The 25,850-nt window shown below is 47.8% G+C and overlaps 1 protein-coding gene across 3 annotated transcripts in view; it reads left to right on the top strand.

Moving 5' to 3' along the window:
- The window catches only part of p2rx1 (purinergic receptor P2X, ligand-gated ion channel, 1), a 297,386-nt gene that overhangs the window by 259,184 nt on the left and 12,352 nt on the right, over positions 1–25,850 (top strand). For 2 of the 3 annotated variants that reach the window (XM_072469150.1, XM_072469152.1), the window contains exon 11: positions 155–622. In XM_072469150.1, coding sequence (XP_072325251.1) covers positions 155–283 — 129 coding nt within the window. In that variant the 3' untranslated portion in view covers positions 284–622. Of the gene's footprint in view, positions 1–154; positions 623–25,850 lie in introns of those variants that run through there. The other variant, XM_072469151.1, reaches the window with a different exon arrangement.

Raw genomic sequence — 25,850 nt, 5'->3', positions numbered from 1 at the left:
ACCTGAGACTATGGTCCGTTGCGGACTCTACAGAGACCCGTGTAGAAACAAGCATGGAGTTAACTAACCATAACAGATAAGGATGAAACCTGGTACAGTATTATTGCACTCCGAGGATGAATCCTTCTTCAATGAACTATCTTCTTCTTTAAAGGCGACTCTTGTGTGTGACCTGGTAATGCTTCACATGCTTCCCAAACGAAACTACTACAAACAAAAGAAGTTCAAGCATGTCGAGGGAGCATCAGTTGAATCAACGCCAGCAAAAGTGAGTGAAGATTAGACGAAGGGTCATTGCACAGTTTTCCAAGATCAACAAACGCAATAAAAGACCCGTTTCATTTATCAAGTCGACAAAATCTGATTGTTTATACCAGTTTTGTGAGCGATATGTGTGCACTTGGTGCTCCAGAAAGGTGTCTGCAACATGCACACACACTTGTGGGGTGCTTTGTGCAGGGTGTCCTGTTGGTCAGGACAGTGTTGGCATGATGGTCAGAAAGTGATGTACACATGATGGCACCCAGCACCATGAGGAAACCTGCAATCTTCATGAAGCTATTTACTGACTTTGGCTGCTTCTCTCATCAAGTAACAATAAAATTAAGTTATTTTTCATTGAGTAGAGAGCGTCAGTGAACTATCTTACACAGCAGTGGATTATATACTACAAGATGTTGCAAATATCTCCAGATCCAGTCTGGAAAGAAGCAGACCCATAGAAGTTCATCCACCAGTTAGTTAGCATCATGACAAAGGGAATAGAATATAAAAGTAGTTCGATTTTACTGCAGCGGTAAGGGTGTTGGTGAAACCACGGCGCCATTCAGCCCCACCACCAGAGACCCCTCATAATAGAGACCCCCACCAGATACTCCCTCATATCTGAGCACACAACCCCCCGCGATGAACGCGGAGAAGGCCTTTGACTGGGCATTCATGTCGAGCGGGCTAGAATACAAGACCAGGGATGTACTTCTGAGGCTGTTTAAGGCTCTGGTCAGACTCCATTTGGAGTATTGTGAGTATCTAAGGAAGGATGTGCTGGCTTTGGAAAGGGTCGAGAAGAATGATCCCTGGAATGAAGGACTTGATGTATGAGGAACGGTTGAGGACTCTGGGTCTATACTCATTGGATGTGGAGAGGATGTTTCCACTTGTAGGAAAAACTAGAAGCAGTGGACACAATCTCAGACTAAAGGGATGATTCTTCAAAGCAGAGATGAGGAAGAATTTAGCCAGAGCGTGGTGAATCTGTGGAACACTTTGTTGCAGAAGGCTATGGAGCCAAATCACTGAGTGTCTTTAAGACAGGGATAGATAGGTTCTTGATTAATAAGGGGATCAGGGGTTATGGGGAGAATGCAGGAGAATGGGGATGAGAAAAATATCAGCCATGATTGAATGGCGGAGTAGACTCGATGGACTGAGTGGTCTAATTCTGCTCCTTTGTCTTCTGGTCTTATGGGTACTGATTCATCAGCTGAGGGTGGATGGTACGCAGTAATCAGCAGGAGGTTTCCTCGCCCATGTTTAACCTGAAGGCATGAGACTTCATGCGGTCAAGAGTCGTGTTGACGACTCCTAAGTGTAACTCCCTCCTGATTGTCCCATCTCCTAAAGTCCTCCTTTTGTTCTACAAGCCGGGACAAGTTTAGTTTGTGCAATGACTCCCATTCCTGTGCCACCTGGATTCCCAGATAGCGAAAGCTCCTTCACACCATTCTAAACGGCAGCTCTCCCAGTTTCCTCTCCTGCCCCCTCGCCTGGATCGCGAACACCTCACGCAGGTCGTCCGCTTAAAGCGAGACCCGGTGTTCCACCCCCGCCCGCCCCCACCCCCCCCCCCCAGAGCAGCCCGTTCCAGTACCTAGAAGCTCTTAATGCCATCGCCAATGGCTCTATTGCCACAGAAAACAACAGCGGGGTGAGGGGACACCCTTGCCTCGTCCCCCAGTGCAGCTTAAAATAGCCCAACATCAGCCGATTCGTTCGCACATTTGCTACTGATGCCTGATATAGCAACCACACCCAATCAATAAAGCCCTGACCAAACTCAAACCTTCCTAACACCTCCCACAAATAATTCCACTTCACCCGGTCAAAGGCCTTCTCCGCGTCCATCGCAACCCCCCGCCCCCGAGGGCATCATGATAACGTTTAGGAGCCTTCTAACATTGGTCGTAAGTTGCCTGCCCTTCACAAACCCCGTTTGGTCTTCCCCTATCACCCCCAGGACATAATCCTCTATCTTTGTGGCCAATATCTTAGCCAGCAGTTTGGCGTCCACATTCAATAGGGAGATTGACCTGTATGACTCACATAGCTCAGGGTCCTCCCCCGCTTCAGAATCAATGAGATCGAGGCCTGCGACATTGATGGGGGAAAGATTCCCCTCTCCCTTGCCTCATTAAATGCCCTCACCAGCCGTGGGTCCAGTATCTCAAGATTTTCTTGTAGAATTCCACTGGGTATCCGTTCGGCCCCGGCCTCCATGGCCTCCAGGCCTTCCCTTATTTCCTCAATTTCAATTGGAGCCACCAAGTCTTCCACCAGGCCTTCCTCCACCTCCAACTGACCCAGGTATTGCCTCATCCCCTCCAACCCAGCCGGGGGTACCGACTCATATAGCTTGCTATAGAACTTATTCACCCCTACTCGGTCCAGGACCGCATTTCCCCCCCCCCCCCCCCTATCCTTTACTCTCCCTATCTCCCTGGCCGCCTCCCTTTTCCTCAGCTGATATGCTAGCATCCGACTGGTCTTTTTCCCATACTCATCTACCGTCCCCCTCGCATTCCTCAATTGCTCCACCGCCTTTCCTGTAGATAACCCTGCCTCCGCGGCCTCCGAATGTCTCCCATCCACCTGGAGTATCTCCCCAACCAGCCTATCCATCTCTGCTCATTCCATCTTTTCTCTATGGGCCCGTATCAAGATTAATTCCTCCCTAACCACTGCCTTCGGAGCTTCCCACACAGTTGCTGCCGAGACTTCCCCCGTATCATTTATTTCCAAATAGTTCTGGATGGACTTGCTCACCCGCCCACACACCTCCTCATCTGCTAATAGTCCCACATCCAACCTCCATTGCGGACGCTGCCCTTTCTCCTTACTCACCCGTAAATCCACCCAATGTGGGGCATAGTCCGACACAGCGATTGCCGAATACACGGTATAAACCGCCCCCGCCAGTAACACCCTGCTCAGGATAAAAAAGTCGATCCGAGAATATACTTTGTGAACATGGGAGAAAAAAGAAAACTCCTTCACTCTTGGCTGTCCAAACCTTCATGGATCTACCCCCCACACCCCCCATCTGCTCCATGAACCCCTTTAGTTCCTTTGCTACGCTGGCACCCTCCCTGTGCTAGATTTTGACCGGTCCAACCCTGGGTCAATGACCCTTTAAAATCTCCCCCCATGATCAGCTTATGTGACTCTAGGTCCGGGATCTTACCTAACACCCGCCACATAAATTTCACATCGTCCCAATTTGGTGTATATATATTCACAAGTACCACCCGCATCCCCTCAAGCTTCCCACTCACCATAATGTACCTGCCCCCCGCGTCCGACACAATTCTCCCTGCCTCGAATGTCACCCGTTTGTTGATCAGGTTCGCGACCGCCCTGGTCTTTAAGTCCAGCCCTGAATTAAACACTTGGCCGACCCACCCCTTCCTCAGTCTGGTCTGGTCTATAACCTTCAGGTGCGTCTCTTGTAACATTGCCACGTCTGCCTTCTATAGCCATCTGAGATGGCTACTTACAAAGGAAGCATGGATACTTGCAAAGACTCAAAGGAAATATGGCCAATGCAGGATTCAGGCAAACTTGGAGCCCAAATGTATATTTGCTAACAGAGAACCAGACAGTATCGAAACCCCTAGCCGATTTGCATTCTAATGGCCTATTTCCCCAGGACAAAGGACTGGTACTCAGGTATCAGATACAATTCCAGACACTGGCGCCACTCCCTTCATCAGGAAGCCCAAACGACCAAGGTCAATGACCGTTCAGGACACGCCCAGCCATCAAGAAATCCGCCCCCTTATTGGCTCAAATCGAAGGCAGTAATCAAAGCCTGCCGAATTATTGGGTCCAAAGTTAAGGACCGCCCAAAAGCTGCGCAACCCCAAAGGATAAAGAGAGACACTGCCATGTGTTCGCTCACTTTTGGCCCTGGCACACTGGCACTCTTCGGCCCGGACTATACCTGAAGCCAACGGCAGCACCATGACCAGAAGCAAGTTCAAGATCAACGATCTCTACCTGATGGGTGAGCCCAGCAGAACCAAAGTGACCCAGCCACTCCAGATCCGAACAAAGGCCTTGTTCCTCTGCCAAAGCCGGGTGCCTGCAGTTAAGTACAGGTTGTTGTAGTGTTAGGTATAATTTAGCTTGTAGTGTTTTATGTTGCATGTGTGAGTTAATCTTGTGTGTGAATAAACCATTATTGAACTTGAACTAACTGACTGGTTGTTGGGTCTTTGATCAATATCCGGTTGAACCTTGTGGTGGTATAATTTGATACCTGGCGACTCTGAAAGCAATATCCTCATTAATAACGGTCAGACTAATACCTGACTAAAGTAGACACCCCAGGAAGAGCAACATTATTGGCGTCTCCGGTGCCGATTGGCAAAATTATTGGTGATGGTGGGATGGTACTCCACTCATTAAAAGGGGCAACACTTCAGTCCCCTCAGATGCGTGCACACGCGAGCCCCCTTCACCGGTCCATTTAGCCCACTGACGTTCCAAGTGATCAGCCTAGTCGGGGGGGGGGGGGGCTTCCTGCCACACCCCACCCCCACCCTCCCCTCCCACCCCCGGCGATCAGCCATCACCCTTCTTAGGCCAGCCTCCAGCTTTGGCTCTCACCTCCTCGGGCACCGCCATCCTCAACCTCCCTTTTCTCCCCTAGCAACAGTTCCTCCCCTGTCAGCAGAGCAGCTCCCCCCCCACCCCCCATTAGCAGCACCACAATCCCAACCCCCCATTCCAAGCTTATCACCTGCTCACCCCTCACTGCCCTTCCGTTAACTAGCTCACCGAGCTAGCCTGGTAGCTCCCACCCATGGCGCCAGACACCCTATCTTCCTATTGTTCTCCCTCCTCACCCCCGCTCGGACATTCATATTCAGAGCATCACAGTCCTCAGTAAACAAACAGTAGAAAAAATCCCTCCGCCCGTCACCGACGAGAACAGAATTAAATTACATTTCTGAGCAACCGCTCACACATCTTAACAGATCGAAAACCAAAGAAAAAGGAAGGGGCAAAAAAACATGAATGAACCCCTGTTGCAGAGAGCACTGCATATCCAGAATCGCACATAAATAACTTCATCGCTTCGTCCGGCGATTCAAAGTAAAGTTCCTGGCCCTCAAAGGTGACCCACAGACGCGCTGGATATAACATCCTGAACTTCACCCCCTTGAAGAGGGCTGATTTTGCCCTGTTAAATCCAGCTTGCCTTCTGGCCAGTTCCGTGCCCAGGTCCTGGTAGATGCGCAACTCACAGTTCTCCCACTTGCAGCTCCGTGCCTTCTTGGCCCACCGCAAAATCTGTTCCTTGTCCAGGAACCAGTGCTTCTGCACCACCATTGCCCTCGGCGGTTCATTCGCTCGCGGCTTCCTCGCAAGCGCTCTATGCATTCTGACCACCTCCAAGGGTCGAGTAAACGTCCCCTTTCCCATCAACGTTTCCAGCACACATGCCACATATGCCCTCGTGTCCGATCCCTCACTGCCTTCTGGGAGGCCTACGATCCTCAGGTTCTGTCTCCTGGACCTGTTCTCCAAATCCTCCACCTTCTCCTGCAGCCTTTTCTGGTGGTCCTTCATCAGCCCCTCCTTGGCCTCCAACGCGGTTAGATAAAATAGCATAGACAATGACATCAACATGGTATAATAAACATTTCCTCCCCCATCTCAATCTTCACACACCCTAACCATAAAACAACAATCCCCGCCCCTCCTTGGAATACTGCATCTGCTGACATTCTAATTCTCCCCGAGAAAGTCGACGAACGGCTGCCACCTCCGGGTGAACCCTAACATTGACCCTCTCAAGGCAAACTTTATTTTCTCAAGACTGAGAAACCCAGCCATGTCACTAAGATGTCGAGGCATAGGCCTCTTTCGCCCCCTGAACTCCTGGCTCTTCCGAAAGTCCAAAGATCGCTACTCCGGACTCGGCACCGCCCGTGTTTTTACTGCCGTGGACATTGCCTTAGCAAAACCCTGCCAAAACCCTCTAAATTTGCGCATGCCCAAAACATGTGGACATGATTTGCTGGGCTTCCCGCGCACCTCGCACACCTGTCCTCTGCCCCGAAAAACTTGCTCATCCTGGCCACCGTTATGTGTGCCCGGTGGACTACCTTGAATTGTATCAGGCTAAGCCTGGCACATGATCAGGATGTATTAACTCTGCTTCGGGCATCGCCCATAGACCCGCCTCTATCTCTTCTCCTAGCTCATCCTCCCACTTGCCCTTAAGCTTCTCCACCGGGGTTTCCACCGCCTCCGAAAGCTCCTGGTAAATATCCAATCCCCTCTCCCACCCAGGTACTGGAAACTACTCTATCCTGTATCCCCCATAGATGCAGCGGAAAGGCCGGCACCCGTTTTCTCAGGAAGCCTCGCACCTGCAAATACCTAAAACCATTCCCTGCTGGCAATTCATATTTATCCTCCAAGGCTTTCAAGCTGGGGAAGCCCCCGTCTATAAAAGGATCCAACATCCTCCTAATTCCTGCCCTCCGCCAACTCCGGAACCCGCCATCCAGCCTACCCGGTACAAACCGATGATTATTATAAATCGGGGTCCAAATCGTGCTCCTTCCACTCTCTTATATCTCCTCCACTGCCCCCAGAGTCTCAAAGCTGCCACCACCACCGGACTTGTGGAGTATCGGGTCGGCGAGAACGGAGGAGGTGCCGATATCAGTTCTCCCAAACTTGTGTCTTTACATGACGCCGCCTCCATCCGCTCCCATGCCGACCCCATCCCCCACTACCCACTTCCTAATCATGGCTATATTAGCCGCCCAGTAATAGTTGCAGAAGTACGGCAGTGCCAACCCACCCTCCCCCCGACTGCGCTTCAGCAACACTTTCTTCACTCACGGGGTTTTACTCGCCCACACAAAGCAATAACATTATTCTCCCGCTTGAAAAAGGCCTTTGGGATGAAGATCACTTTTGGCACTGAAAGACAAACAGAAATCTGGGGAGGGCCGTCATTTCCACGGTCTGTTCCCTCCCTCCAGTGATAGCGGGAGCATGTCCCATCTCTTAAAGTCCTCTTTCATTTGTTCTACCAACCGGGATAGGTTTAACTTGTGCAATGCCTCCCATTCCCGGGCCACCTGGATTCCCAGATATCGAAAGCTCTTCCCTACCATTCTAAGCGGCAGCTCTCCCAGTCTCTTCACCTGCCCTCTTGCCTGGATCGTGAACATCTCACTTTTTCCCCCATGTTCAACTTATACCCCGAACAATTGCCAAATTCCCCCAAGATTCGCATTACTTCCCCCATCCCCTCCAACGGGTCCAAAATATACAAGAGCAGGTCATCTGTGTAGAGCAAGACCCGGTGCTCCAGCCCCCCCCCCCCCCCCACACACACACCCCTTCCCCCCCCCCCCCCCCCCCCCCCCGCCCCTTCACTCCGAACCAGCCCTTTCCAGTTCCTAGAGGCTCTTAACGCCATGGCTCTATGGCCAGAGCAAACAGTAGCGGGGAGAGGGGGCATCCTTGCCTCGTCCCTCGGTGTAGTTTAAAGTACCCCGACCTCAGCTGGTTCGTACTCGCTACTGGTGCCTGATAGAGCAACCTCACCCAGTCAGTAAAGCCCTCACCAAACCCAAACCTTCCCAGCGCCTCCCACAGGTAATTCCACTCCACCCGATCAGAAGCCTTCTCCGCATCTATCGCTACCACCACCTCCACCTCCTCTCCTTCTGAGGGCATCAAAATAACATTAAAAAGCCTTTGAACATTGGCCTTGAGTTGCCTGCCCTTTACAAATCCTGCCTGGTCTTCCCCAATCACCCCCGGGACATAGTCCTCTATCCTTGTGGCCAGTATCTTAGCCAGCTGTTTGGCATCCACATTCAGTAGAGAAATTGGCCTGTATGACCCGCATTGCTCCGGATCCTTCTCCCCTTTCAGGATCAATGAAATCGAGGCCTGCGGCATTGTTGGCGGGAGGGCTCCCTTCCCTCTTGCTTCATTAAAGGCCCTCACCAGTGGGCTCAATATCTCTGAAAACTTGTAATAGAATTCCACCGGGTAGCCGTCAGGCCCCGGGGCCTTGCCCGACTACATGCCCTCCAGCCCCTTGATTATTTCCTCAATTTCAATTGGGGCTCCCAGCCCTTCCACCAGATTCTCATCTACCCTCGGGAACCTCAACTGATCCAAAAACTGCCTCATCCCCTCCACCCCAGCCAGGGGTTCTGACTCATATAATTTACTATAGAAGTCCTTAAACACCTCATTTACCCCCGCTGGGTCCAGGACAGTATTCCCGCCTCTACTCTTTACTTTACATATCTCCCTGGTCGCCTTTTTTTTCCAGAGGTGGTGCACCAACACTCTGCTTGCCTATTCCCCGTACCCTTGCCTTCCTCAACTGTTCCACCGCTTTCCCTGTGGTCAACAACCCAAACTCCGCCTGTAACCTCCGCCACTCCTTCAGTAGCCCCGCGTCCGAGGCCTCTGAGTATCTCCTGTCTATCTGAAGTATCTCCTCCACTAAGGTATCCCTCTCAGCCTGTTCCACCTTTTCTCTGTGGGCCCATTTTGAGATTAATTCCCCTCTGACTACTGCCTTCAGAACTTCCCAAACTGTAGCTGCAGAGACCTCCCCCGTATCATCTGTTTCCAGGTAGTTCTGGATGGACTTGTTAACCCGCCCACAGATCGCTTCGTCCGCTAGCAACCCCACATCCAGTCTCCACAGCGGGCATTTCGGACCATGCCCCGCATTGAGTGGATCTACGGGTTAATGTGGAGAGAGGGCAATACCCACATCCAGTCTCCACAGCGGGCATTGCCCTCTCTCCACATTAACCCGTAGATCCACTCAATGTGGGGCATGGTCCAACACTGCAATTGCCGAGTACTCAGTATCCACCACCTTCGGTATTAGTGCCCTGCTCAGAACAAAACGTAGATGCGAGGGTATACCTTGTGGACATGTGAGAAAAAGGAAAACTCCTTCGACCTTGGCCGTGCAAACCTCCATGGGTCTACTCCCCCCCCCCCCCCCCCCCTCATCTGTTTCATAAACCCTTCATTTCCTTTGCCGCAGCCGGCCTCCTCCCTGCCCTGGATGTTGACCGGTCCAATTCCGGATCAATGACTGTGTTAAAGTCTCCTCCCATGATCAGGTTATGTGACTCTAAGTCTGGAATCTTACCTAAAACCCGCCTCATAAATTCCGCATCGTCCCAATTCTGAGCATATATGTTCACAAGTACCACCCGCACTCCCTCAAGCTTCCCACTCACCATTATGTACCTACCCCCCTTGTCTTACACGATTCTCCCTGCCTCGAATGCCACTCATTTGTTGATCAAGATCGTTACCCCCCTGGTCTTTGAGTCCAGCCCTGAGTGGAATACTTGGCTAACCCACCGTTTTCTCAATCTCGTCAGGTCTGTAACCTTTAGGTGTGTCTCCTGTAGCATTGCCACGTCCGCCTTCAACCCCCTCAATTGCGCAAACACGCGAGCCCTCTTGACTGACCCTCCCTTCTTAAACAGCAGTGTTACATTAGCCAATTTCCAGTTCTCTGGGACCCTTCCTGCCTCCAGTGATTCCTGAAAGATCACCACCAATGCCTCCACAATCTCCTCAGCTATCACTTTTAGAACCCTGGGGTGTAGTCCATCCGGTCCAGGTGACTTATACACCTTCAGACCTTTCAGTCTCCCCAGGACCTTCTCCTTAGTAATGGTCACTGCGCTCACCTCTGCACCCTGGTTCTCCTGGAGCTCTGGCATCCCACTGGTGTCTTCCTCCATGTTGAACGCCACTTGGAGGAAGCACTGAGGGCGGCAAGGGTGCCGAATATGCTTTGGCTAGGCAAATTCAATGTCCATCACCAAGGGTTGCTCGGTAATATCAGCACAGATCGAGCTGGCCAGGTCCTAAAGGACACAGCTGCTGGACTGGGACTGCAACAGGTGGTGAGGGAACCAACAAGAGGGAAAAAAATTCTTGACCTCATCCTCACCAACCTGCCTGCTGCAGCTGCATCTGTCCATGACAGTATCGGTAAACGTGACCACCACACAGTCCTTGTGGAGACAAAGTCCCGCCTTCAGATTGAGGATACCCTCCATCATGTTGTGTGGCAATACCACTTTGCTAAATGGGATAGACTTTGAGCAGATATAGCAACCCAAGACTGGGCATCCATGAGGCGCTGTGGGCCATCAGCAGCAGAACTGTACTCAACCACAATGTGCAACCTCATGGCCCAGCATATCCCCCACTCTACCATTACCACCAAGCCAGGAGATCAACCCTGGTTCAGTGAAGAGTGTAGATGGGCATGCCAGGAGCAAAATCAGGCAGATCGAAAAATGAGGTTTCGACCTGGTGAAGCTACAACACAGGACTACCTGTGTGCCAAACAGCATAAGCAGCAAGTAATAGATAGAGCTAAGCGATTCCACAATGAATGCATCAGATCTAAGCTCTGCAGTCCTGCCACATCCAGCCATGAATGGTGGTGGACAATTAAACAACTCACCGGAGGAGGAGGCTCCACAAATATCCCCATCCTCAATGATGGAGGAACCCAACACATTGGTGCAAAAAACAGCACAGAGGCATTTGCAACAATCTTCAGCCAGAAGTGCTGAGTGGATGATCCATCACAGTCTCCTCCGGAGGACCCCAGCATCACAGATGTCAGTCTTCGGCCAATACGACCAAAGGTATACCCCTTTGGATACTGTCGGCGGTCGGAGGGGATAGCCTATCAGGGGAAAACAGCAGCAGCCAGAGCAGTGGCACCACGGCTGGCTCTGATGTTCAGAAGGGAGGGTCAAAGCGCAGAAGAGCAATAGTAATAGGGGACTCTATAGTCAGGGGCACAGATAGGCGCTTCTGTGGACGTGAAAGAGACTCCAGGATGGTATGTTGCCACCCTGGTGCCAAGGTCCAGGATGTCTCCGAACGGGTAGAGGGCATCGTGAAGGGGGAGGGCAAACAGGCAGAGGTCGTTGTACATATTGGTACTAACGACATAGGCAGGAAGGGGCATGAGGTCCTGCAGCAGGAGTTCATGGAGCTAGGCAGAAAATTAAAAGACAGGACCTCTAGGGTTGTAATCTCGGGATTACTCCCTGTGCCACGTGCCAGTGAGGCTAGAAATAGAAAGATAGAGCAGCTAAACACGTGGTTAAACAGCTGGTATAGGAGGGAGGGTTTCCGTTATCTGGACCACTGGGAGCTCTTCCGGGGCAGGTGTGACCTATATAAGAAGGACGGGTTGCATCTAAACTGGAGAGGCATAAATATCCTGGCCGCGAGGTTTGCTAGTGTCACACGGGAGGGTTTAAACTAGTATGGCAGGGGGGTGGGCACGGGAGCAATAGGTCAGAAGGTGAGAGCATTGAGGGAGAACTAGGGAATAGGGACAGTGTGGCTCTGAGGCAGAGCAGACAAGGAGAAGTTGCTGAACACAGCGGGTCTGGTGGCCTGAAGTGCATATGTTTTAATGCAAGAAGTATTACGGGTAAGGCAGATTAACTTAGAGCTTGGATTAGTACTTGGAACTATGATGTTGTTGCCATTACAGAGACCTGGTTGAGGGAAGGGCAGGATTGGCAGCTAAACGTTCCAGGATTTAGATGTTTCAGGCGGGATAGAGGGGGATGTAAAAGGAGTGGCGGAGTTGCACTGCTGGTTAGGGAGAATATCACAGCTGTACTACGGGAGGACACCTCAGAGGGCAGTGGGGCTATATGGGTAGAGATCAGGAATAAGAAGGGTGCAGTCACAATGTTGGGGGTTTACTGCAGGCCTCCCAACAGCCAGCGGGAGATAGAGGAGCAGATAGGTAGACAGATTTTGGAAAAGAGTAAAAACAACAGGGTTGTGGTGATGAGAGACTTCAACTTCCCCAATATTGATTGGGACTCACTTAGTGCCAGGGGCTTAGACGGGGCAGTGTTTGTAAGGAGCATCCAGGAGGGCTTCTTAAAACAATATGTAGACAGTCCAACTAGGGAAGGGGCGGTACTGGACCTGGTATTGGGGAATGAGCCCGGCCAGGTGGTAGACGTTTCAGTAGGGGAGCATTTCGGGAACAGTGACAACAATTCAGTAAGCTTTAAAGTGCTGGTGGACAAGGATAAGAGTGGTCCTAGGATGAATGTGCTAAATTGGGGGAAGGCTAATTATAACAATATTAGGCGGGAACTGAAGAACCTAGATTGTGGGCGGATGTTTGAGGGCAAATCAACACCTGACGTGGGAGGTTTTCAAGTGTCAGTTGAAAGGAATTCAGGACCGGCATGTTCCTGTGAGGAAGAAGGATAAATACAGCAATTTTCATGAACCTTGGATAGCGAGAGATATTGTAGGCCTCGTCAAAAAGAAAAAGGAGGCATTTGTCAGGGATAAAAGGCTGGGAACAGACGAAACCTGTGTGGAATATAAGGAAAGTAGGTAGGAACTTAAGCAAGGAGTCAGGAGGGCTAGAAGGGGTCACGAAAAGTCATTGGCAAATAGGGTTAAGGAAAATCCCAAGGCTTTTTACACGTACATAAAAAGCAAGAGGGTAGCCAGGGAAAGGGTTGGCCCACTGAAGGATAGGCAAGGGAATCTATGTGTGGAGCCAGAGGAAATGGGCGAGGTACTAAATGAATACTTTGCATCAGTATTCACCAAAGAGAAGGAATTGGTAGATGTTGAGTCTGGAGAAGGGTGTGTAGATAGACTAGGTCACATTGAGATCCAAAAAGACGAGGTGTTGGGCGTCTTAAAAAATATTAAGGTAGATAAGTCCCCAGGGCCTGATGGGATCTACCCCAGAATAATGAAGGAGGCTGGAGAGGAAATTGATGTGGCCTTGACAGAAATCTTTGGATCCTCACTGTCTTCAGGTGATGTCCCGGAGGACTGGAGAAGAGCCAATGTTGTTCCTCTATTTAAGAAGGGTGGCAAGGATAATCCAAGGAACTACAGGCCGGTAAGCCTTACTTCAGTGGTAGGGAAATTACTGGAGAGAATTCTTCGAGACAGGATCTACTCCCATTTGGAAGCAAATGGACATATTAGTGAGAGGCAGCATGGTTTTGTGAAAGGGAGGTCGTGTCTCACTAACTTGATAGAGTTTTTCGAAGAGGTCACAAAGATGATTGATGCAGGCAGGGCAGTGGATGTTGTCTATATGGACTTCAGTAAGGCCTTTGACAAGGTCCCTCATGGTAGACTAATACAAAAGGTGAAGTCACACGGGATCACGGGTGAGCTGGCAAGGTGGATACAGAACTGGCTAGGTCATAGAAGGCAGAGAGTAGCAATGGAAGGATGCTTTTCTAATTGGAGGGCTGTGACCAGTGGTGTTCCACAGGGATCAGTGCTGGGACCGTTCATTAACAGAGGGATTGAATTTAAGAGCCGTGAGGTGATGATGCAGCTGTACAAAACTTTGGTAAGGCCACATTTGGAGTACTGTGTACAGTTCTGGTCGCCTCATTTTAGGAAGGATGTGGAAGCTCTGGAAAAGGTGCAAAGAAGATTTACCAGGATGTTGCCTGGAATGGAGAGTAGGTCTTACGAGGAAAGGTTGAGGGTGCTAGGCCTTTTCTCATTAGAGCGGAGAAGGATGAGGGGCGACTTGATAGAGGTTTATAAGATGATCAAGGGAATAGATAGAGTAGACAGTCAGAGACTTTTTCCCCGGGTGGAACAAACCATTACAAGGGGACATAAATTTAAGGTGAAAGGTGGAAGATATAGGAGGGATATCAGAGGTAGGTTCTTTACCCAGAGAGTAGTGGGGGCATGGAATGCACTGCCTGTGGAAGTAGTTGAGTCGGAAACATTAGGGACCTTCAAGCAGCTATTGGATAGGTACATGGATTACGGTAAAATGATATAGTGTAGATTTATTTGTTCTTAAGGGCAGCACGGTAGCATTGTGGATAGCAGAATTGCTTCACAGCTCCATGGTCCCAGGTTCGAGTCCGGCTTGGGTCATTGTCTGTGCGGAGTCTGCACGTCCTCCCCGTGTCTGCGTGGGTTTCCTCCGGGTGCTCCAGTTTCCTCCCACAGTCCAAAGATGTGCGGGTTAGGTGAATTGGCCAATGATAAATTGCCCTTAATGTCCAAATTGCCCTTGGTGTTGGGTAGAGGTGTTGAGTTTGGGTAGGGTGCTCTTTCCAAGAGCCAGTGCAGACTCAAAGGGCCGAATGGCCTCCTTCTGCACTGTAAATTCAATGATAATCTATGGTTAATCTAGGACAAAGGTTCGGCACAACATCGTGGGCCGAAGGGCCTGTTCTGTGCTGTATTTTCTATGTTCTATGTTTGCTGTTTATAGTATATATAAATGATTTGGATGAAAATGTAACTGGTCTGATTAGTAAGTTTGCAGACGACACAAAGGTTGGTGGAATTGCGGATAGCGATGAGGACTGTCAGAGGATACAGCAGGATTTAAATTGTTTGGAGACTTGGGCGGAGAGATGGCAGATGGAGTTTAATCTGGACAAATGTGAGGTAATGCATTTTGGAAGGTCTAATGCAGGTAGGGAATATACAGTGAATGGTAGAACCCTCAAGAGTATTGAAAGTCAGAGAGATCTAGGAGTACAGGTCCACAGGTCACTGAAAGGGGCAACACAGGTGGAGAAGGTAGTCAAGAAGGCATGCGGCATGCTTGCCTTCATTGGCCGGGGCATTGAGTATAAGAATTGGCAAGTCATGTTGCAGCTGTATAGAACCTTAGTTAGGCCAAACTTGGAGTATAATGTTCAATTCTGGTCGCCACACTACCAGAAGGATGCGGAGGCTTTAGAGACGGTGCAGAAGAGATTTACCAGAATGTTGCCTGGTATGGAGGGCATTAGCTATGAGGAGCGGTTGAATAAACTTGGTTTGTTCTCACTGGAACGAAGGAGGTTGAGGGGCGACCTGATAGAGATCTACAAAATTATGAGGGGCATAGACAGAGTGGATAGTCAGAGGCTTTTCCCCGGGGTAGAGGGGTCAATTACTAGGGGGCGTAGGTTTAAGGTGAGAGGGGCAAGGTTTAGAGTAGATGTACGAGGCAAGTTTTTAACACAGAGGGTAGTGGGTGCCTGGAACTCGCTACCGGAGGAGGTGGTGGAAGCAGGGGTGACAGTGACATTTAAGGGGCATCTTGACAAATACATGAATAGGATGGGAATAGAGGGATACGGACCCAGGAAGTGTAGAAGATGGTAGTTTAGCCGGGCAGCATGGTCGGCATGGGCTTGGAGGGCCGAAGGGCCTGTTCCTGTGCTGTACATTTCTTTGTTCTTTGTTTGTTCTTTACCACACCCGAGCCAAGCTGTTCCAGTATAGCTGCAACACTGGCATCTACCCGGCAATGTGGAAAATTGCCCAGGTGTGGCCTGTACACAAAATACTGAACAAATCCAGCCAATTAATGCCTTATCAGTCTACTCTCCATCATCACCAAAATGATGGAAGGCGTCATCAACAGTGCTATCAAGCAGCACTTACTCAGCAATAACCTGTTCACCCATCTGTTTGGGTTCCGCCAGGATCACTCAGCATTTGACCTCATTACAGCCTTTGCTCAAACATGGACAAAGGAACTGAATACCAGAGGTGAGGTGAGAGTGACTGCCCTTGACACCAAGGTAGCATTTGACCGAGTATGACATCATGGAACCCTAACTAAACTGGAGTCAATGGGAATCGGGGAAAACTCTCCGCTGGTTGGAGTCATACCTGGCACAAAGATTGTGGTGGTTGGAGGTCAATCATCTCAACTCCAGGACATTGCTGCAAGAGTTCCTCAGGGTAGTATCCTAGGCTCAACCAACTTCAGCTGCTTCATCATAAGTGGGAAAGTTCACAGATGACTGCGCCACGTTCAGCATGATTTGTGTGTCCTCAAATAATGAAGCAGTTCATGTCCAAATGCAGCAAGACAATATCCAGGCTTGGGCTGACAAGTGGCAAGTAACATTCGCGCCACACAAGTGCCAGGCAATGACCATACCAGGTTCGATTCCCGGCTTGGGTCACTGTCTGTGTGGCGTCTGCACGTTCTTCCTGTGGCTGCGTGGGTTTCCTTCAGGTGCTCTGGTTTCCTCCCACAAGTCCCGAAAGACGTGCTGGTAGGTAATTTGGACATTCTGAATTCTCCCTCAGTGTACCCGAACAGGCGGCGGAATGTGGCGACTAGGGGCTTTTCACAGTAACTTCATTACAGTGTTAATGTAAGCCTACTTGTGACAATAAAGATTATTATTATTATTACAAGAGAGGATCTAACCATGCCCCTTGACATTGAACGGTATTACCATCACTGAATCCCCCACTATCAACATCCTGGGGGTTACCACTGATAAGAAACTGAACTGGACTAGCCATATTGTTATGGGCCAGGGTTTAGAAAACTCCAAAGTATATTATGGAGCTCACCTGACCTATAACTGTTTGTTGAATTTGGCTGGGATAAGCATAAGAGCCTGAATTTCAGGTGTTTTTATTCAACAGTCTTCTGAGGTGATTTTAGCCAAAAAAACAAGCTTTATTCGAAGACTTTAGTCAACATTTGTATAAACACACACGACAAGAATTTCTATCAATTACAAACATAAAGACCGCCGAACAGCAACAGTAATCTAGGTATAACCCTGAATGGATTCCCCCTTAACTGTTCCAATTCAACAACAATATCCAAGTGAAACTAGAAACCCCTTTTCAAAGGCGTGGCCCACAGAACTCTGTATTCTCACTATATAAACACCTCCCCCCCAGAAAAAAACCCCATCAACTTCAAAGATTGTTTCATTTTGCACCTTTTCACTTCCCCATTAATAACAATTGACAATAGATATGCTTTTTTTAAAAACAAAAACAAAACAGGCAAACAGTTTCAATAAGTTAGTCCATTTTTAGTTCTTTGCTTTCCACCACCGAACCTGCTTCTCTTCATCACATTCATGACAAAGCATCGGCTATCACATTTTCACCTCCTGCCACATGTATAAGTTTTAAATTAAATGGCTGTATTAATAAACTCCATCGAAACAGTCTGGTATTTTTATTCCTGAATCTTTCCGAAAACGGCAATGGATTGTGATCAGTATATATAATTTTTCAGATGAATTGCTGGTTAAACTGCTGCTGGTTAAATGTTAAAATGTTGCAAAGCCAGCACCAAGTTCAAAGTCTCCTTTTCAACTGTTGAATACTTCCTCTGGTGAACATGAATTTTTTGGAAAACTACCCAATAGGCCACTCTATTACTTTGTTATCTTCTTGCAAGAGCACAGCACCGAAGCCCACATCATTCGCATCGATGGCCACTTTGAATGATTTTGTGTAATTTGGGGTAGCCAACACAGGAGCAGTGGTTAACATAGCCTTCAGGCCGTCAAATGCCTGTTGACACTCCGCCGTCCATAGAATTTGCGATGCTTCTTTAGCAAGTCCATCAGTGGAGCAACCACAACTGCTAAAATTCAGCACAAATTTAAGGTTCCACCCACTCATGCCAAGAAATCTCATTATTTCCCTTTGTACCGAGGATATTGGAAACTCTCCAATAACTTTTGTTTTCACAGCAAAGAAGGACGAAAGGATTGATTAAGAAGGGGAACGTACAGTACGAAAGGAAGCTTGCAGGGACCATAAAGATTGACACTAAGACTTTCTACAGATATGTGAAGAGAAAGAGATGGTAAAGAGAAATGTAGCCCCCTACAGACAGAAACAGGGGAATGCATAATAAGGGACAAAGAAATGGCTGAGCAATTGAATACATACTTTGGTTCAGTCTTCACAAATGAGGACCCAAATCAGATCCCAGAAATGTTGGAGAATGAAAGGTATAGTGAGAGGGAAAAACTGAGGGAGATCAACATTAGTAGAGAAATGGTGCTGGGAAAACTGATGGGATTGAAGGCGGATAAATCCCCAGGGCCTGAGAATCTGCATCCCAGAGTGCTTAAGGAGGTGGCTCTGGAAATAGTGGACACATTGGTGGTCATCTCCCAGGATTCTATAGACTCTGGAACTGTCCCTGCAGATTGGAGGGTAGCTCACTCCGCTATTCCGATATACAAAAAGGGAGGTAGAGAGAAAGCAGGGAATTATAGACCAGGAAGCCGAACATCGGTAATGGGGAAATGCTTGAATCTATTATCAAGGACTTTATAGCGGAACATTTAGAAAGCAGTGGCAGGATCAGTCAGAGTCAGCATGGATTTATGAAGGGAAAATCATGCTTGACAAATCTGTTGGAATCCTTTGAAGAGGTGACCAGTACAGTCGACAAGGGGGAGCCAGTTGATGTGGTATATTAGGACTTTCAGAAGGCATTTGACAAAGTCCCGCATAAGAGATTATTGTGCAAAATTAAAGCGCAAGGGATTGGGGGAAGTGTATTGAGGTGGATAGAAAACTGGTTGGCAGAGAGGAAACAAAGAGTAGGGATTAATGGGTCCTTTTCAAATTGTCAGGCAGTAACTAGTGGGGTACCACAGGGATCGGTGCTGAGACCCCAGCTCTTCACAATATATATTAATGATTTGGATGAGGGAACAAAATGTAACATCTCCAGGTTTGCAGATGATACCAAATTAGGTGGAAGGGTGAATTGTGACGAGGATGCAGAGATCCTACAGCAAGATCTAGACAAGTTGGGCGAATGGGCAAATCAATGGCAGGTGCAGTACAATTTGGATAAGTGTGAGGTTATTCACTTTGGAAGCAAAATCAGGAAGACAGATTACTGCCTGAACGGTTGTAAATTGGGAGAGGGGAGTGTGCAGCGGGACCTGGGTGTCCTTGTGCACCATTCGCTGAAGGTAAGCATGCAGGTGCTGCAGGCGGTAAAGAAGGCTAATGATATGTTGTCCTTCATTGCAAGAGGTTTCGAGTATAGAATAAAGGATGTGTTGCTGTAATTGTACAGGGCCTTGGTGAGGCCACACTTGGAGTATTGTGTGCAGTTTTAGTCTCCTCTGAGGAAGGATGTTCTTACTCTCGAGGGAGCGCAGCGAAGGTTTACCAGACTGATTCCAGGCATGGCAGGACTGTCATATGAGGAGAGATTGACTAGGTTGGTATTGTTCTCGCTGGAGTTCAGAAGAATGAGGGGAGATCTCATAGAGACTTATAAAATTCTAACAGGACTAGACAGGGTAGATGCAGGGAAGATGTTACCAATGATGGGTGTGACCAGAACCAGGGGTCACAGCCTGAGGATTCAATGTAAACCATTTCGGACAGAGATAAGGAGACATTTATTCACACAAAGAGTGGTGAGCCTGTGGAATTCATTACTATAGGAAGTAGTTGATGCTAAAACTTTGAATATATTCAAGAGGCGGCTGGATATAGCACTTGGGGAGAATGGGATCAAAGGCTATGGGGAGAAAGCAGGATTAGGCTATTAAGTTGGATGATCAGCCATGATGGTGATGAATGGCGGAGCAGGCTCGAAGGGCCAAAAAGCCTCCTCCTGCTCCTATCTTCTATGTATCTATGCATGTTTCCATTGGACCATTTGTCCATGGCCAAGGAATGTGACTTGGGCTTTTCCAAACTCACTTTTGGCTAGGTTTACCACCAAACCCGCCTCCTGAAGTCGATCGAATAACTCCATCAGATGCTTCAAATGTTCTGCCTATGTCTGACTAAAAATCACCAGATCGTCTATGTATACCGCACAATTGGGTAATCCTGAAATGACTTTGTTAGTTAACTGTTGAAATGTGGCTGGGAATTTTTTCATGCCAAACAGCATAAATTTGACTTGATATGTACCATTTGGAGTCACAAAAGCTGTAATCTCCTTCACCCTTTCGGATAAAGGTACCTTGAGTCACCTTTAAGTAAATCCAGTTTGGAGATAAAAGCTGATTGTCTGATCTTCTCAATGCAGTTCTCCAACCGTGGGGTAGGATAAGAGTTTGTTCTTGTAACTGCATTAACATTTCTATAGTCCATACACAATCATTGGGTACCATCCGGTTTCGGTACCATTACTATGGGTGAGCTCCATTGGCTGCAATCCACTTCAATTATGCCATTTTTAAGCATACTTTCAATTTCTTTGTTAACCTGTGACAATTTTAAAAGGTTATGTCTATATCGATGTTGTTTAATTGGAACAGCATTTCCCACATCTACATCATGTATAGCCATTTTAGTGCTTCCCAACCTATTTCCACAAACTTGCCCATGTGATATTAATAACTCTTTCAGGTCAGTTTGTTTTTTCTCTGGAAGGTAACTCAACAATTTATCCCAATTTTTAAGAACTTCCTCATTATCCAATTTAATTTGAGGAATGTCAAATTCGGAGTCATCTGGATTTGGTTTTTCACTTTGATTAGAATCACTAAAGCCTCCTCCTTTTGCTATTCTTCCCTTTCAAAGTACCTTTTGAGCATATTCACATGACACACTCGGTGAGTTTTCCTTCTATCTAGTATTCTTACCAAACAATTCACCTCACTCAATTGCCTTTCAATCTGATAAGGTCCACCAAACCTTGCTTTTAAATGTTCACCTACCACTGGTAACAATACTAAAACTGTATCTACACTGGCAAAACTATAAACTTTTGTTTTCTTGTTAGCTACCTGTTTCATCACATGTTGTGCAACCTTTAAATGTTGTCAAGCCAATTCACCTGCTCTATCTAATCCAATAATGTAATTTCAGACTGCTCACTCACCAATTTCTCCTTAATCAATTTAAGTGGTCCTCTTACCTCATGACCAAAAATTAGTTCAAAAGGACTGAATTTGGTTGACTCATTAGGTGCACCCCTAATTGCAAACAGTACGAATGGAATTCCTTTATCCCAATCCTCTGGATAATCTTGACAATAATCCCGCAACATTGTCTTTAATGTCTGATGCCACCTTTCTAATGCTCCCTGTGATTCTGGATGGTACGCAGTTGATTTAAATCGTTTTATTCCTAAGATATCCATAACTTCTTTGAATAACCGCGAGGTAAAATTTGATCCTTGATCCAATTGTATTTCTGTGGGTAGTCCATATCTAGTAAAGAATTTAAGTAACTCCTCCACAATCTTTTCAACTGTAATATTACATACTGGAATGGCCTCTGGAAACCTAGGAGACACATTTGCACCTCCATCACTTCCAGTGGGCTTTACCACTTTAACAAACCCCACTGGCTTATCCTGTTTTACCACATCAGCCTTCCCAGTGTTTTTCTTCAACCACCAACACTGTGACTTTTCAAGGCCTCATTTATTACAGTAAAAACATCTGAGGCGTCATTCTCCGCCGGCGGGAGTCTCCGTTTTGCCGGCGCCCGGGGATTTCCCGACGGCATGGGGCTGCCCCACAATGGGAAACCCCATTGACCGGCCGGTGTTACGGAGACTCCCGCCGGCCGCTCGGGGCCGAAATGTGGCGGGGCGGGTAGGAGAATTTCGCCCCTGATCTTTTCATTTCTCTTCCACCCTCCTGGATTTCCTTTTTAATCTGAGTTACACTGTCCTTATTATCTCCCATCAGATCCCCTTTACCATTACCACTTGAGTATTTCTCATGTCCCCAGTTTCCATCCCTCACCGGCTGAAACTGATGTCAGAAACCAAGCTTTGATTTATGAACTAATTCATAATCATCTGCCATTTCTACTGCTAATTTCACAGTTTTAACCCTCTTCCACGAGTTCTCACTTCATCCGGAATTGAATTTTTAAACACCTGCAAAATTATAATTTCTCTCAGAGCTTGATATGTTTGGTCTATTATGAAAGCCCTTATCCACCTATCAAAATTACTCTGTTTGAACCTTACAAACTCCATGTATGTTTGACCAGGTTCTTTCCTTAAATGTCTCAACCTTTGTCTGTCGGCTTCAGGCACTAGTTCATTTGCACCTAAGATGGATTTTTTAACCTCCTTGTACATCCCAAATACTTTCTCTGATAGTGATGCAAACACTTAACTAGCTCTACCGACCAACTTTGTTTGAATCAGTAATACCCACATGTCCTGTGGCCATTTCATTTGTTTCATTACCTTCTCAAATGAAATGAAACAGGCTTCTACATCCTTCTCATCACCTTTGCAATGCTTGGACATATTTAAATAGATCCCCACCAAGCCTTCGACTATGACGCTCTTGCTCACTATCCTCAGACTGTACGTTTCTCTTTACTTCCGCCAATTTTGACTGACTTTCAGGTTTCATGGCCAGTTCAAAGTCTCTCTCTTTTTCTTTTCCTCGCTCTCTTTTTCTTTTTCCCTGACCTGTACCTCTTTCTCTCGCGTTTTGTTCTGCTAGGGCTATTTGTTCTTTTTCTCTTTTGTCTCTCTTCTTTTTGTCCTGTTAGGGCTATTTTTTCTTTTTCCCCTCATTTCGAATTCAAGCTGCTTTAATTCTTTTTCCTATTCAAGCTGCTTGATCTGCAATTGAATTCTTGCCATTTCAAATGATTCTGACAGTGTCTCAGGCAATTTTAAATGCGCAACTACTGCTGCAGTTACCCCTTCTTTCCGTACTTTGTCAGGCAATGTTAACTGTAATGTTGTTGCCAAATCGAAAAGCCTTATTTTAGTCTCTGCCCGCAAGATACTGCGCGTGACCTTCTCCAGCCCCAAAACGTCTGAGCCTCTGAAAGAGTCATTGTCCACAACACACTCCCCACTTAAACTGGAATACCACACCTGAAAGCAAACAGAAATATGCTCCCCCATCACTCTCTTTAAGTTCACCAAGCCAATCCTATCACGAAAGATAGATTGATATCCCACGAGCCCATGATTTTGTTATGCGCCAGGGTTTTTAAAACTCCAAACTATACTATCGAGTTCACCTGACCTACAACCTTTATGTTGAATTTGGCTTGGATGAGCACAAGAGCCTTCCTGTCAGGTGTTATTCAACGGACTTCTTAGGCACTTTCAATCAAACAAAGCAAGCTTTATTCGAAGAATTTAGTTAACATTTGTATAGACACACACAGCAAGAAATATTTATCAATTTAAACATTTTTTTAAAAAAAATGTTTTTATTAAGAATTTTTCAAAAATATTTTCCACCTTACAAACAAACCACCCCCCCCCCCCCCCCCCATAACAAAGAAAAGAAAGAGAACTCGCGTGGCCAGACATGAACATGGGAAGTCAATAAGATACAGAACTTTGTACATTGGATTCTTCCCGTACATGTCAGTTTCCGGATCATTCATGTGTTTTCTTGCTCAAATGCCGCCCAAAGGAACCCCCCTCCCCCCATATCCCTCCCCTCCCCCCCCCCCTCACAAACGATGTCCCCCCCTCCCCCCCCCCCCCCCCCGGGCTGCTGCTGTCCGACCTTCATCTAATGCCCCGCGAGATGGTCTAGGAACGGTTGCCACCGCCTGTAGAACCCCTGCGCAGACCCTCTCAAGGCAAACTTTATCCTTTCCAATTTAATAAACTCAGCCATATCATTTATCCAGGCCTCCACGCTGGGGGGCTTCGCCTCCTTCCACATTAGCAAGATCCTTCGCCGGGCTACTAGGGAAGCAAAGGCCAGAATGCCGGCCTCCTGCACTCCTGGCTCGTCCACTACTCCAAATAGTGCTAGCCCCCAGCTTGGCTTGACCCGGACTTTCACCACCTATCAATTACAAACATAAAGACCCCACACAACTACAATAATCTATGTATAACCCTTAATAAATTCCCCCTTAACTGTTCCAATTCAATAACGAAATCCAAGTAAAACTAGAAACCGCTTTTCAAAGGCGTGGCCCAGAACACAGTATTCTCACTTGACTAAGACTGTTGTTACTGATACTTTGTTCCACTTTTCAAACAGCAGATTTGAATTCCTTCCAGAAAGCAATTGTCTGAAACAGCTTTTAAAAGAAAGATAAAGACACTTATTCCATCCTGTGCAGCTCAAACCAGTCCAAAATCTCAAAGCGAAAGTAAAGCCCACAGTGCCACAGCCCAGCTCCACCCACACAATGACATCACGAATGCCGTGTGATGAGACAGAAACCTTTCTTAAAGGGACACTCACATGCCAATATTAATATTGTGGCGACCAGAGAAGGTCCAAGGCTAGGAGTCCTATGGCGAGTAACTCACTTCCTGATCCCCCAAAACTTGTGCACCATCTACAAGGCACAAGTCAGGAGTATAATGGAATACCCTCCACTTGCCTGGAAGAGTGCTTCTCCAACAACACCCAAGAGGCTCGACACCATCCAGGACAAAGCAGCCCTCTTGATTGCTACCTTTCCACAAAAATATTATCCCTCCACCACCGACGAACAATGGCAGCCATGTGTATCATCTACAAGATGGACTGCAGAAACTCGCCAAGGTTCCTTAGGCAGCACCTTCCAAACCTACGACCACTACCATCTAGAAGGACAAGAGCAGCAGATACCTGAGAACCACCACCTGGACGTTCCCCTCCAAGTCACTCACCACCCGTACTTGGAAATATATCACTGTTCCTTCACTATCGCTGGGGCAACATCCTGGACCTCCCTCCCTCACAGCACAGTGGGTGTACCTGCACCTCAGGGACTCCAACGGTTCAAGAAGGCAACTCACCACCACCTTCTGAAGGACAACTAGGGATGGGCAACAGATGCCGGCCTAACCAGGGAATCCTACATCCCATAAATTACATTTTTTTTTGAATCAGAGACACCCCACCAGACACCCTTCCACAAAAGAGCCCCCCATCATAGACCCTCCCTCCCATCCTCCCAGCACACGGACCCAACCTGGATGCCAGAGAGCAGTTCAAACAGAGACAGTGAAAAAAAATCACTGTTTAAAAACTCACCTGTGCCCTACACCTGCTAGCTCAGGCAGAGAGAGCAGCCGCTGTCAATTCCCAGAAAGTGAAAACCACGGAGATATTCGGCGACCCGTTGCTCCAGGCGCGGATCCGTTCACATCAGGTGAAGAGCGAGAAAGACCAAAATGGAGATCTGCACCTTGCATGAATCCTGTTGCGATTCACCCAATCCATCTTGATGGAGAGATCGGGATCGCGCCCAAAAAATGTGATCTTTTTCATTAACCCATATTTGCAGCCAAGTTAAATTGCCCTTTGGTGTCCAATGGATATGTGGGGTATGGGGTAGGCCTCTGCACTATCGGGATTCTATGATGCTATGAATTTTCTTTCCTCCCCCCATTTCCCCTTTTCCCCTCCCCCCCCCATTTCTCCCTCCCCCCAACTCATCTTTCTGCTGACAGGGCGCTCACACCCATTCTCTGAACGGGGTCTGCGCAAGGGGCTTAGTATCCTGTGCAACTGTGCCCGGTGGGGGCAGGGGGTGGGGGTGCAGGCAAGCCCACTGTGAATATTAATGTCCCAGAGGCTTCACATGGATCAGGTGTGATACATTATAATAGTGAACATTTTACTGTGCCAGATTTCCATTCCTCCTAGCTACGGATAGTGACCTCACCAGTGCCCACTCAGTGCTCCTCACTCTTCTTGATCTTTCATGGTCAAGTGCTACATCCAGATGTGTCCCCAAAATGCACATCAGAGGTGGAGGCAGCCTGCTGCCTCCTGCGCTCTGTGGCATTTGATGCCTTTGGCAGATCACTGGAGAACTGGAAGAAC

Source organism: Scyliorhinus torazame, chromosome 12, assembly GCF_047496885.1.
Source record: "Scyliorhinus torazame isolate Kashiwa2021f chromosome 12, sScyTor2.1, whole genome shotgun sequence".
NCBI lineage: Eukaryota > Metazoa > Chordata > Chondrichthyes > Carcharhiniformes > Scyliorhinidae > Scyliorhinus > Scyliorhinus torazame.
The sequence above is the reverse complement of the archived record's forward strand: the minus strand, read 5'-3'. Positions and strand labels throughout refer to the sequence as shown.